The sequence below is a fragment of the Ambystoma mexicanum genome, chromosome 13, assembly GCF_040938575.1.
Source record: "Ambystoma mexicanum isolate Mex_15411 chromosome 13, UKY_AmexF1_1, whole genome shotgun sequence".
In the NCBI taxonomy this organism is placed as follows: domain Eukaryota; kingdom Metazoa; phylum Chordata; class Amphibia; order Caudata; family Ambystomatidae; genus Ambystoma; species Ambystoma mexicanum.
Window position 1 is genome coordinate 389,839,146 of NC_090938.1, and position 13,902 is coordinate 389,853,047.

Consider the following 13,902-nt stretch of genomic DNA (forward strand, 5'->3'; position numbering starts at 1 on the left):
AACATTCCTTAGGTTTTACATAAGACATGATACTCATTCCTTTCACAAGTCATAGGGGGTAATTACGAGTGAGACGGTAAGGGGTTAACGGCATCAGTAAAGGTGCCGGAGCCGTCAATACCTTGCCGCCTCATTACGAGTCTGCTCGCGGGAACCCGCTAAGGACACCTGGTATTACCAGGCACCCTTAGCGGGTCCCGTAAGCAGACCAGGGTGCTAACAACGCACCCTCCCAATTCTCATTGAGCCCTATGGGGGCTCGAATGGGAATGGGTTCCTTGAATGAGGAATTACCGGGTCCTCCAAGTTCAGAATGGCCCGGTAATTCCTCATTCAAGGAACCCGGACCCGGTAAGGGGGTAGCCATGCCACTAATAGCGGCATGGTTACCTCCTACCTTGTAATGACCCCCATATTCTTTAGGCCTCATCCTTGCCATAGCCACTATCCTTACCCAAGATACGTTCCCCCATGTCTCACCCAAGACACATTCTCAGATCTCACCATAGGCATATCCTCCAGGTCTCACCCAACACAGGCTCCCCAGGTCTCACCTAAGACATGTTCACTAGGCCTCACTCTAGACATTGGGGGTCATTACGAGGTTGGAGGTAACCATGCTGCAATTTGTGGCATGGTTATCTCCTTACCGGGTACCGGGTCCGGGTTCCTCAAATGAGGACTTACCGGGACATTCCAACCTTGGTGGACCCGGTAATTCCTCATTCGAGGAACCCGGACCCGGTACATCCCCATTCCCATTCGAGCCCCCAAAGGGCTCAATGGGAATGGGGAGGGAGCTAACAACGGGCCTGTTAATAACAGTGCCCGTTGTTAGCTCCCTGGTCTGCTAGCAGGACCCGCTAAGGGCACCTGGTTTTACCAGGCACCCTTTGTGGGTCCCGGCAGCAGACTCGTAATAGGGCGGTAAGGGGTTAACGGTGCTGGCACCATTGCCTGCGCCGTTAACCCCTTACCGCCCAGCTCGTAATGACCCCCATTGTCTATATGTCGCACTCAAGGTAAGTTTCCAAGTCTAATCAACAAAATATTCCTCAGGTTCCATCTAGGATACGGTTCTCAAGGCTCACCCAAGGCATGCCCCTTGGCCAATAAAGTTCTCTAAGCATCAACAAAGGCATGCTTATTATTCCCCATTCAAGGCACACTCTACATTATTGATTGAAGATACAATCCTATTGGAACAGGCCACTAAATGGATAATTTGAATCATGTGTAGGTTGCATGATGCAGCCATTATGCTTAAAGAAGTATGGAGGTGTTTTGGGCAGCCTCGATAACCCAATGTGATGATCATAGGTCCATTGTATGCCTTGATGGGTAACATAATGTATTTTGCTATTAGACCTATTTGTGAAGGAAGCTCTGCCACTTTTGCATTGCCAGTCCATGACTGGTTGTATTTGTTTTTGTTTGTATATAGGATGTGATGTTTATAGGATGAGTTGTAATTGAATAGTGTGGAAAGTTTATATTTTTTAAATCGTAACGCAACGTAATAATAAATACAATGTAAGTATTTTCTCTTAAAGGTCTAAGTAAACACGCAATCCCTTTTGTAGATTTATTGTACTAAGCATGGCATTTTTATCAAAGAATGTATGGATCTAATTGTTTGCAGTCTTCTGGGATAATGGTTTGGTCAAATGATCCTCCAGCCTCATCCAAAGCATAGTGCTCAAGGCCCACCCAAGAGATTTTTCTGATGCCTCGCCCAATACATGCTCCTCAGGCCTCATCCAAGAAACATTCTGCATGCCTCATCAGTGATTCAGCCCTCAGGACTCATCCAATACGGATTTCACACAAGACATATTCCTCGACTCTCATATGATACCTTTTCCTTCAAACGTATCCAATGCATGTGATCTCAAGCCACCCGCATGAAACTTTCTTCAAGCCTCACTAAAAAACATGTTCTAACTTCATTGAAGACACACTCCAAGGTACATGTTCTTTATGTCTCTGTTAGGTGCCCTGGGAGGACACTGCACTTTTGTTATTTTTCTATTTTGCCATTCGGGGTGATCTCCCTTCTGTCTCCTACTCTGGCTCCTGACTTCTACTTTTGAGGAACATTCTATGGTGAGTGTATTCTTTGTAATTACTGTGGATTGTCTGCTATTGTATCACAGATTGGCAGCATGAACACGCCCCTACTGGGAAACCCGACAGTCTCATCTGAAGAACATCCCTCAAGCATCACCAAAGACAAATCCCAATCCACAATCCACAGGCCTTACCCAATAAACCATCAGCAAGTCTTCCCAAGGCATGGTCATCATACCTTGCCAAGGACACATTCCTCCAGCCTCAGGCAACACACATTACACAAGCTTAATCCAACACACATTCCAAAGACCGCACCCATAACATATTCTGAAAGCCTCGCCCTAAACTGTGCTCATCAGACCTCACTCAAGATATATGTATTATGTTGCATCAAAGATACATTTGTCAGGCCTCACTGAAGAAACTCTCCTCACACCTCACTCAAGATATCCAACATGCATTTCTCGAGGCTCAACCAAGAGACTCACCTCAAACTTCATTTAAGACCTATTCCTCAGGCCTGTCCCAATGAACTTCCCTAAGCCTCTATCCAGTCATATTGTTAGGCCTCACTCAAGACACATTCCACATACTTCTCCCAAGATGTGCTCCCCCTGCTTCATTCATGAAACAGAACTCATGCCTTACTGAAGATCTGTTCATCAGACCTCACCCACGGATTGTTCCTCAGGCACATTTTTCAGACTCCCTCTGAGGCCTGTTCTCAAGGCATATTTCTCTCACCGCACCCAAGATACATTTGCCAAGCCTGAGGAAAATGCATACCTCATACTTCATGCAAGCTACATTCCTCATCCAACGTATATTTCTCAAGCTGCTTCAACCAAGAGATGTTCCTCAGGCCATTATGTGCTCAATGAACGTGGCTGGTAATTAACAGTGCCGCTGACATTCCCTTTGTTTTTTTGTGTTCAGCGTGCAGCATCCCTGTAAGACTGTTACCCCCACCTCCGACCACCAGCTTATCACCTTGCCTCTACCCACTTCCATTGGAGCTGAAAGAGAATGCTGCATCAGCATTTTTACCAAAGGAACTTACCGGGCAGCATAGCGGTTGCATACAGTTCTTCAGGACTCACCCAAGAAACGTTCAACGGGCATCATCCACAACAGTGTTATCAGACCTTACCCAAAAGATGATCTTCAGGCCTTACCCAAGACTTGTTTCCCACCCTGACCTAAGACATTTTTGAAGGCCTCACTTTTATATGTATCCTAGGGCTTCCCAAGATGACTTAGAGACATGTGTAGGTGAGTATAAAGGACAGATAAAGGAAAGGGGGAATGAGCACCCATTGGAAATTGGGGTAAAGTCAACAGCAGAGAAGTGCTTAAGATACAGCAATGAAAGCAAGTGCCCTCTTTGAAGAATAGGCCATCATGGGTGATGGGACTTACCCGGTGAAGAGCTGACACCGTCTGGAAGGAAGAGCCCTTCTTCTTGCTGCCTTTCCCTTTACCCGAGTCTTCGCAGTAGAAAAAATAAAGTGTGAGATGAAGAGGGGAAAGGAAGGAAGGAAGAAAGGAAGGAAGGAAGGAAGGAAGGAAGGAAGGAAGGAAGGAAGGAAGGAAGGAAGGAAGGAAGGAAGGAAGGAAGGAAGGAAGGAAGGAAGGAAGGAAGGAAGGAAGGAAGGAAGGAAGGAAGGAAGGAAGGAAGGAAGGAAGGAAGGAAGGAAGGAAGGAGAAACTCTAAGATTAGATGGTGTTGCAGTAAAGCAGCCTTGTGTCATTTTTACAGGTACCAGAGAACTGAGGAGAATTATCTCGGGGAGCTGGGCGAGCCCTTTTTACACCTGTATTTTGTCCATACCTCTTGTGAAGTCTATCCAGCTTACTCTCATCTCAGCCACATTACAAACATGCCCAATAACTCCATGAACTGGGTTCTGGGGTCGACTGGAGGCTTCCCTTACTCTACTGAGCCCACCGCTCCCCCCTTCCATGTCACCCAGTAATTCTTTACTTGTTGGACAATCTCACTTTTCACTTGACAGCACCCCACCATACTTTTCCCTCCATTGAAGGGCCCCACTTTTGACTTAACGGGACCCTGCCATTCAATTTACCAGACTTTGGACTTCACTGCAACGCGCAGTCAATTCACCACACTGAACAGCCCTGCTTTTGGCTTTTTGGCATTCAGTTACACTAGACTTCATTTGATAGGTTTACTTTTGCCTTGACAGTGAACTTGGCATGTCTTTCACCAAAGTAAATGATCTGTGTAGGGCACAACAAGATACAGTCACTCTGGGCTAGAGGCAAGAATCCCCCCCCCCATCTCCCCAAGTAGCATATTGCAAGGTTCACCTGCTTCTGCACCGGCATAGCTGGAAAAAAGGGTGGCCAAAAGCTTGAGGTTGGACTTCTGGTAGAGCCCCACCACGGTCTCGTTCAATGGGTCCTTGTTCTTCTCCAGCCAGCCGTTGATGTTGTAGTCCACAGTTCCGGCATAGTGCATCAGTGCAAAGTGTGCCTCCGGTCTGCCCTTAATGTTGCGTGGCTTCTGGAAGTTGTTGGACTTGCCCAAGTGGTTGTCGTAGAGCTTGGCTTTGAAGGTCATGTCTGAGGCCTTCGGGAACATGCACTCTTCCTCCAGGATGGACATGATGCCAAGGGGCTGTTGAGTACAAAGTAGGGAGAGAAGGAGGTTGGGGAGAATAGGGAGAAGTTAGAATAATTACTTTCTAATCACTCGCCTCTTGTCCAAGTTGGGTTTTCATTAACTGGGTGGCCATTGTTTCACACACAGCTCTTTAATCAGCAAGATCACAATGAGCAGCAGATACCAAGGGAAAGGTGGAGATTTTCCAGTGATTTGGTGCTTCTGAAATGTCAGTTGGACTGCAGCAGAGTGAGCCACTTGTCAAGTATGCATCTAAAATGTGACTACACCTGCATTTGGGGGTTACTGAGGCCTCCCTGGTAGACTTTGATCATGGCCTCTACCCTAAACCAAGTCCGATCTCCCACCGCCTTTCCAAATCATGTGTGCCCTTTACCTCAAGCTTCATCTCCTACAATTCACGGTAAGTACTGTTTGTAGTCTACAACTAACCAAATTCCACAACAGAAACAGTGGTGTTATGAAGGTCCAACTAAGTCCTTCATTCACAGGGGAGTGTTTTGAAGCAGAGGATTCTGGATCCACAGGTGTCAAACCAGGTGCAGCTACAAACTACAAGGGTGACTGTGGGTTACGTTGGAAAATTGATCTTGGCAGGATGGGAACACTGGCAGTGAAAGGTTTTTAGCTCTTTTGCGGAAACTAATTACTCATTCTCAAGCATTTCTTGAAGGTTGGTTTTGGATACTTGCATCATTTCTGTGGGGCTTTAGTAATTTTAGGATCGATTTTCATGGGTATTGACTGTGTCAATTTTTAGAGGGATTGGGGAATGAAGATCAAACTAAAATGAGGGTGACTGATAAGAATCTTGGAACCTGCTTCAGTTTTGGGAGGGTTTGGGAGACTCGATTAATGGTTTCTGTGCAACTGGGCGCCCTGTCCCTGTAGTGATAGCGACATTTAGTGCCCCTTTAAGGTCATCTTCTAAAATAATCAACAATTCCAAAGATTCCATCCAGCACTTCTTATGGAACATCACTCCTGTTTTTCATTTTCGAATGTTATATGTACCTCTAGTGTATAAACTAAATTCCTCTCCGTTCACTTTTCTTACAATAAATAATTGGGTTTTTTTTCATATTTTGGAAAAATAACAGCTATGATTAAATGCCTATGTGTTCCCATCCATGGACCATTTGAGATTTAGGGCTATTTGAACATCTGCAGAGCCTGAAGATTGTTTGGCAGGAAGCCTTAGGAATTCCAAGTCCTAAACTGGAGCCTCACTTACATCCTGGCTGTTTCAAGCTCCATAGCCATGTGACGGAGACTCTCAGTCTTAAGTAGGTGCTCTAGGAACTGAGCGCAAAGCCAGCCATCATGTGCCAGGGTGCGACTGAATCTGAAAGGCTGCTTCAAGGGGTTTAGATACTCTTAATGAACCCCTGGAGGGCACAAACAATTCTGGGATCAAGCCCCAGGGAATTCCAAGTTTACAATAATTAATTAGGCAACTGTGGAACTTTAGGATGTACCCAAGAAGCACTCTAGACCTGAGTCAATGCCACATGGAGAGCCGTGCTTATGATGGTGCCTCAGGAAGGCACAGCCCTGGGCCTGCCATTATCCCCCAAGGAGCCCAGTCCTGTCATAATGTCCCCAGGAGGACCTTCTATTCCTCCAATTGTACCCCTGCATCCCTGCTCTACTCCTTAGATTGGAGCTGCCACCTGTCCGTGTTTATGGTGATCTGTCTGGGTCAAAGGAGAAACTTGTCCCATAGGGAGCTACAGCATGTTTAGGGCTGTAAAACCTTGCCTCATTGAGGCCTGCAGTATGTTAAGACCCGGAGAAAGCTTAATGTCATTATTTGATTAGGAGTTTTGTAAAGTGCAAACATACACCACCAACACATTCTCAGTAGATTAGCAAATGGGGCGGTATAGCAGGAGAAAAAGGATTACTCACTGAAAAGTCAGTTCTTGATGGCCCACATAGTGAAATGGAGTTCCACAGAAGAAAATGAGGATGGTGAAGGTATATCCCCCAGCCCAAGCCTTGCAGTGGTGTGTCATCTGCTGTATGCTGTTGTTTTACTGACAGGAATTACTTCAACGTCCTTAACTTCGAAATCATTCCTCCGAAAACAACTAATTGAATTATATAGGAGGCGGGGGGTAATGGGTTAAAAGGGCTGGGGAGGCTTGGGATTGTATAGGAGAAGGGCAACTTGAGGGGAACCCCCCCAGATTAAAACAATTATAATTCAATTTGTTTTTTCGAAGGAATTAGTTAGAAGTAAATTACTTGGAAGTAATTCCTGTCTGTAAACGACATGGAACCGAATCTGCAGGACCTGGAGAGGTCTGACAGGAGTGTAATGTTATAACACTCTCCATGGCCTAGCAAACAAAAAGTGACAGGCCTCATTCCGATAACCCTTCCTTCTTGGCAAGCCCCACCAGACACACCTTTCCAATCAGTTGAATGCAGGCCTGCAATGGAGACTGCGTTGCTTGGTGGTGCCTCGGCTGCCATTTCTGAATGATACCTCCACTTCCCAATGCAGATAGTCATTCTGCAGATAGTCATTCTTTAACTATGTCCCCAATTTCTGGATGGTGCCCAGTCATTCACCTGAAAGTCCCACCTACCTTCTCGATGAGGTCGATGCATGCCTGTAGGTCCATGCCGAAGTCAATGAACTCCCATTCAATGCCTTCCTTCTTGTACTCCTCCTGCTCCAGCACGAACATGTGATGGTTGAAGAACTGCTGCAGCTTCTCGTTGGTGAAGTTAATGCAGAGCTGCTCAAAGCTGTTGAACTGTGAAGGGCAGGGGTGATAAATAAAAAGGGATGTTAGGCCCACATTGGGGAAAGGGGCAGCTAGCCACCTTTAATCTCTATGAATCTGACAAGGATGGTGCAGATATCTTCCCGGATCTTGTTTCATGTGGCGTATTCAGCCTGTTACCCTTTGCTCCTGATTATACAAACTTTATGGCGTTATATGTGCTTCTCCATACACTGGAGAGAATAATCAATCATGGAGGGGGGAGAGGCTGCAATAGCAGAAAGACACTTACAGACAGTTGTGATATAACAGTCAGAGGATCCTACACAAAGATGATCATTTAGAATAATCACGGTACAACAAAATAAATGAGTAAACAGTAAGGCAAGCGTAACATGGTTACAGAGAAATCATCGCTAAAGGGACATTGAGACACATTGAGGAGTCATCTGTAGTTCCTAAGGCTTTGTAATGTCAATTCTGGCCATAAAGAAGTTTATGGGAGTTCACTAGAACTTTGAACTTCGAATCAAATCTACCTTCCGTGAACAGTGTAATTTTAGTAATCGCCTCAGGCATCCATTCAACTAAAGGCAGGGGCATGTTTCCTGTGGCTCCAACTACCAACACTTCATTTTAGATCACCTTGACTTACGCATCTGCAAACAAATCCAAATCGAGATGCTGGCAATGAAGAATGTTTCAGAATAGGAGCAAAGCAAATCGTCAGAATAGGCTGCGGATAGCCACACAAAGCCATAACATTCAAGAGCGGGTGAGGACAGTTGGGACAAAGGCGAAAAGGGTTCCCTGGAGGTACACAACAACTGAGGTCTCTCTGTGAGCACATCCAAGGCAGGACTCTGGGCACAGAGAAAACATACTAATTGCAGAGGACAATACACTCCCTGCAGTGTCAGCCTGACACTCCAGAGGCTGTCTGCCCACACCTGCTTTCTTCCACCTCCTATAAATGGTGGTATTTCTTGCCTCTGCATAGACTGCAAAATGTAAAATGTTGCTGACTCCTGGACACGCTTTGCAACAACAAAGCTGAATGCGCATATCTTCAGGCCACTCCTCACCAGAACCGAGTGGCAGGAAAAAATAACAGACACAATATTTACAAATCAGAATAATAAGCATGTTGTGTGTGTCTTTAGAGTGAAAATGTGTGTGTGTGTGTGTGTGTGTGTAGAGGAGAATGAAGGCCACTCCTGATAGGCAGGGAATCTTCTTATGAGAAGGCGATCCCTGGAATGGTGCTCACCTGGCTGAACTCTCAAAGCACTCACGTGTGCTGGTTCAGTTGTGAAGGACCCAGTTTATCAGTAGCAAGGCATTTGCAGGTGGAGAAATTAATGGATCCCATGTGTCAAGTCAAGGCATTCTATTTCTTCTGGAGATAAAGCATCAGAGTGCAAAGCTGAACAGACTGGTGATGAAATGTGCATGCAGGGTGTGATTGCACTGTCCTAGAGGCTGATTTTGGCAGCTGTTGAGGAGATCCTACCAGTCTTATCCCCCAGCCTAGAGAAAAATACCTCTCGCCCTTTTCAAACCCTTTCCCATTACTAGCGACAAAAAGTGGGACTTCAACCTCACCGCAGGCGGCAGACAACTGCAGCAGTGAAACAGCTCCCTTTGCAGCCACATGCAGAGTGGCAGCACTTTGGTCTTGAGTTAAGAAACCCGGTGGAGCGCCATCTGATCTGGAGCAGTACTTAGAAAGACACATAAGGAGTAGTCCATGATGCTGCTTGACAGATGGCATCCAGAGGGGCACTGCCTGGGAAGGTACTGAAGCTTTATTGAGCCTAACAGAATGAGTGCAGATACCCTCTAGTGGAAATATCCCTCCCTTAGGATTCCATACAAAGATACAGAGGAACCACCCACGGATCAACCGGAGCCTTGGGTGCATTCCTGCCAGGAGAACAATCATTATAGACATCAAGAAGCCAGTGAACTAAATGGCCTTCCTGAGAACCTTCATAGCCATGTGGCTGTCTAGGCAAAGCCAAGATCTTTCACTTAAGAGAAGAGACTGGAAAAGAAGAACAGTGAAGAATGGTCCCCTAATTGACATAGGGTTCAGACAGTCACCGGGGCAAAGAAGGATGGGTCCCAATATCAATAAGATGTTTTCATGCCAGGTTCCCCCCACTTCGAAGTCTGTGATAATAGGTGTTATTATCCATATTTAATAATGCCAAATATATCGACCTCTGTCAGACCTGTTGGGATTCAAGCCTGTGTCCTTCTGGCTGAAAACAGAGCTTTGGGCGCTTAACTCACTGATCCAGCCTACTGTCACACGAACAGCCATGCCCTAGTAAAATATTGTGCAGGGCCCACAAGAAGAAGGAGCCTTCATCCCCCCAATCATCCAAATGGCAGTAGCATCAACTAGAAAAGGAGCCTCTATGCTACCAGTTGAAGGTTGCAGGAGGCCGCAGGCTCAAACAGTTTGCGACCTACAACACAACCATATTCACATATCCAGCTGGACAGTGCTTCCCAAAAGAGGGAAACATTTGCGGAATCCAATAAAGTTGAAGAAAAAGAAAAGCTTTCCTATTCAAAATGCCTAGACGGGCCAATGTAGACTAGGCAATGCTTGCACAATTCTATGTCGACAGAGAACTCAGCTCGGCAGAATACAGACGGCACACACTTCATTCAAAGAACAACTCGAGGGATTGGTTTTCTTGATTAATACTCAAAGGCTTTATCAGTATTTTCTCTTATAATGTGTCCTTGTGAAGCATCACCTGCCAGCATAAAGAATGGGTATGATCCATTCGGAAAACCCTAATAGCCACCGACTAGTTCCGTTGCGTATCAAGCAGACAATGACTAAAGGTAAGGATGGAGAAACTAGATTTGACCAACGTAATGTGGCATAAGTGAGGCCTCCTTAGCTGTGCCACCTTCTGCTGGAGAAGAGGGCAACACTTCCGGTGCAGCAGAAAGACTGCACCACAGGGGGTGTCACATTTTCAGCATGGGAAGCTCAGAATGGAGGTAGGCAAAGAAGGCAAACATGTATGCAGTTGGATCACCCCACTTCTCATAAGTAAGAAAACAATATCATTCTTGCGCCCCCCACTCTTGCAGAACGGAGATGAGAAAACTGTGTTTGTTCACATGAATGTTCTGGAGGGGCTGCTGTATGGACTGCTAAAAGTGCTGCCACCACTACCATCATCCTCAACAGTGCACGTGCATACACAAATACAACAAACATGATCATGAACGAAAACACTTTGAATAGTTGATACATTCAAATCTACAACCATTTTTATCAACTAACTGTACACCATGGTTACAACAATAATAAGCCTAAAATGTGCATTCAAATAAATCAAATGCATTTCCATAAGATATTAATAAAACTATCAGGCTGTTTCTAAGTGGATTTTAGGCTATGTTACTGTCTTAAGATGCCAGTGGGCATGATAAAACATGAATAGGCCACCTGAGTCTTAAGCCTAAACCTCCATGCCTAACCCAGGAATGTAGTGTATTTATTTCTCCTTATAAAGGGGGGTGTATTTCATTAGCCCTAATAGTCAAGCGCTGTGGGCGACTGGGACCAGCTTTACTGTACCAGAAGAAAGTACAAAATGCCTGGGTAGTATATCCAGAGGCAACTTAATGAACAATGTCTTGGAAAAACACAAGTGATCAAAGGGAACTCTATTAAATGACAAAAACAATATAGGTTCCATACTCTCCCCTCACTAGTTCAGGAAAAATGGTTTTCCTGCAGATACCAAAGTTGCTCAACCGGCACAAAAGACAGTGTATCATCTTTAAGGATGCAGAAGAGAAGACTGACACACAGTTGGTATAGGGACTGCTGTAGACTTTTAACTGGTAGAAAAATAAAGAAAACCTATCTTTCCCTATATCTATGAGGGGGTTCCCTGCCTCAACTAAGGAGCTGATGGGTCTGTCAGGATGTCTGAGTAACTGAAAGAGTCCACTGTCATGTGTCAAAATGTCCCTATCTCTGTCCCTTACACTTATAACTAAACTAATAAGTAGCACCAATGTTATTGGTCCAGGAGAATGACGGTCTCCTCCTGCACTGGGCGGCACAGTTTTGGTTGCAAGTTCCTTACCAGGGGGAATGCCTCCCTGGTTGTAGGACTTCACAAAGAAACAAAAGGATTGCAGATCCTCTAATACTCTGGGTTAGAACGTTCACTATTTTGTTATCCCAGAAGGAATGACTGCCTTCCGCTGGAGCACTGGTTTGATCCTCCTTGCAGGCTCAACTACCAGGAGAATGACTCCCTTCTACTAGCTTTCTTTGGCTTTGCTCTCGCAGTTCACAAAACCAGGGGAGATGACTCCCTCCCCATGGGCTTCCTTGTGCTTTACCTCACGGTACACAACACCAGGGGAAATGTCTCCCTGCCCCGAGCCTTCCTCAGACTTTATTTCACAGTTCACAACACCAGGGGGAATGTCTCCCTGCCCCTTGCCTTTCTCAGGCTTACTTTCACTGTTCACAACACCAGTCTCCCTTTTTGTATACTTAGTTTCACGATTCAGCTTTCTACTGGTTTGTTCTGCCAGGTACTGCCCCAGGGAAGATAGCGCATACTGGTCTTCCCTTGTGGTTGCGGGTCCCAGATCCGTATCTCCTTATTACGTGCATTTGGCAGACCTGGGTTGCTTCCCTTCCAGGTACTGCCACGAAGTTAGGTTTCGGTTCTCGGGTGCTCGACCCTGCCCTGGTGGTCAGTGGCTCTGTTTGACCCTTCAGCACAGGGGAGCCTCCCTCTTACTCTCTCTAGCTTTTCGCGTGGGTCCCAGACCCTTCTCTGGTGGCCAGTGGTATTTCAATTCTCACTGGGATGAGGGAATCTATCCATGTGGGCTATGCTTGGCTTTCCACTCCACCCCGTGAGTCTCCCGCATTTCCCTTTACCTCTTTCCCAAATGGGACGCGTCAATGGCTCTTCCAGGGTTTGCGGTTCTTCTTGCCAGCCTCTCTGGTTCCCTTCTGATATGATTCGTACAGCCGAAATCTTCGAACAAATCTCCCATTCAGTGCCATTACAGTGAACAAGGGGAGCGGGAGTTGCGGGGGTGTCCCTTGCACCCTTGTTTACTATAATGGCATCAGGGGTTGCAGGGGTGTCCCCAGCTTCTGATAGAATAAAGTTAGGAGAGAAAAAAAAAGGAAAAAGAGGATCCTGCGGTGCTAGTTCCCATCCACGTAAGTGAAGGGAACCGGCATCGCAGAAGGATGGAGGAGTCGGCGGCACACAACCAGGTGTGTCACCATCAGGTACCGGGCGATCATTATTTGACCCAGGTGCAACATTTCAAATTCGGCATTGCCGTATCTGGCAATTTTGAATTCGAAATGTTGAGCTTCCGTCAAATCATGGACAACCCTTGGGAACGCTACCTGTTTGGATAGGGTGATCCACCTCATAACAGGTGGGGGATTGCCACTTCTTCAACGCTCCCAGTAAGAGTCGGGGTCCTGCTGGCTCCTCTGCTGCTTCAGCATCAGCGACGTCTCACCTTTCTGTTCAACTTCGCCCGCTTTGAAATTCCTGAGTAGCTGACGCAGACTCCTCGCTTCTGCAGTAGAAGACCTCATTACAGCTTTGGCGGTAGCCATGCCGCTATTGGCGGCAGCCCAAAACCAGGTCTGGGTTCCCTGAATGGGGAATTACCGGGCCATTCTGAGTTTGGAGGGGCCGGTAATTCCCCCTACAGGGAACCCGGGCCCGGACCTTCCCCATTCCCATTTGAGCCACCATAGGGCTCAATGGGAATGGGTGCAGGGAGCTAACAACGGGCCGATTACGACCGGCCCGTTGTTAGCTCCCTGGTCCCCTTGCGGGACCCGGGAACGACGCCTGGTTTTACCAGGCGTCCTTACCGGTTCCCGCGAGGGGACCTCATAATATTGCAGAATGGGTTAACGGATGCCGCCACCATTAGCGGCATCCATTAACCCATTCCGCAATTCTTGTAATGAGGCCTGCTGAGTCATTCTTCAGTTTCCTTATTATTGGTCTTGTCCCGCCCTTGCGTAATGTCAGTCCTTGTTGTTAGTGGCTTCTTGGCAATAGTTATGCCTCTTGTGAGCCACCTCGCCTCAGTAAATTTCGTTTTGTCAGCTTCCCAGGCACTGCAGCAATAACTGGATATACTATTAGCAGAGGATGAATCATCAGGTTTGCTGAGGTACATGGAAGCATTGGGTAAGGTGGCAGGATCTAAATAGTAGTGAGGTGTGTAAGGTGTTGAGTGAGGGCTGTTATACTGCGTTCTCCCTAGATGTTCATCCTTGTCCCCAGAGGGGGAGACTCTCCTCATGAGATACTCCCGCTGAGTACCACCCCCAGGAGTACTATCGGGTTGCGGCCTCACCTCCCTGGCCTCATCGGAAGGGGCTCCCCCTCGGGG

General features: G+C 46.6%; 1 protein-coding gene across 1 annotated transcript in view; it reads right to left on the reverse strand.

The window, feature by feature from the left end:
* LOC138521256 (myosin-6) overlaps window positions 1–13,902 on the reverse strand; it is a 149,569-nt gene that overhangs the window by 61,685 nt on the left and 73,982 nt on the right. The window contains exons 14-16 of the mRNA XM_069633953.1: window positions 7,318–7,488; window positions 4,405–4,714; window positions 3,493–3,560 (exon numbers count right to left, since the gene is read on the reverse strand). Of these exons, the coding sequence (XP_069490054.1) occupies window positions 3,493–3,560; window positions 4,405–4,714; window positions 7,318–7,488 (549 nt within the window). The remainder of the gene's footprint in view (window positions 1–3,492; window positions 3,561–4,404; window positions 4,715–7,317; window positions 7,489–13,902) is intronic.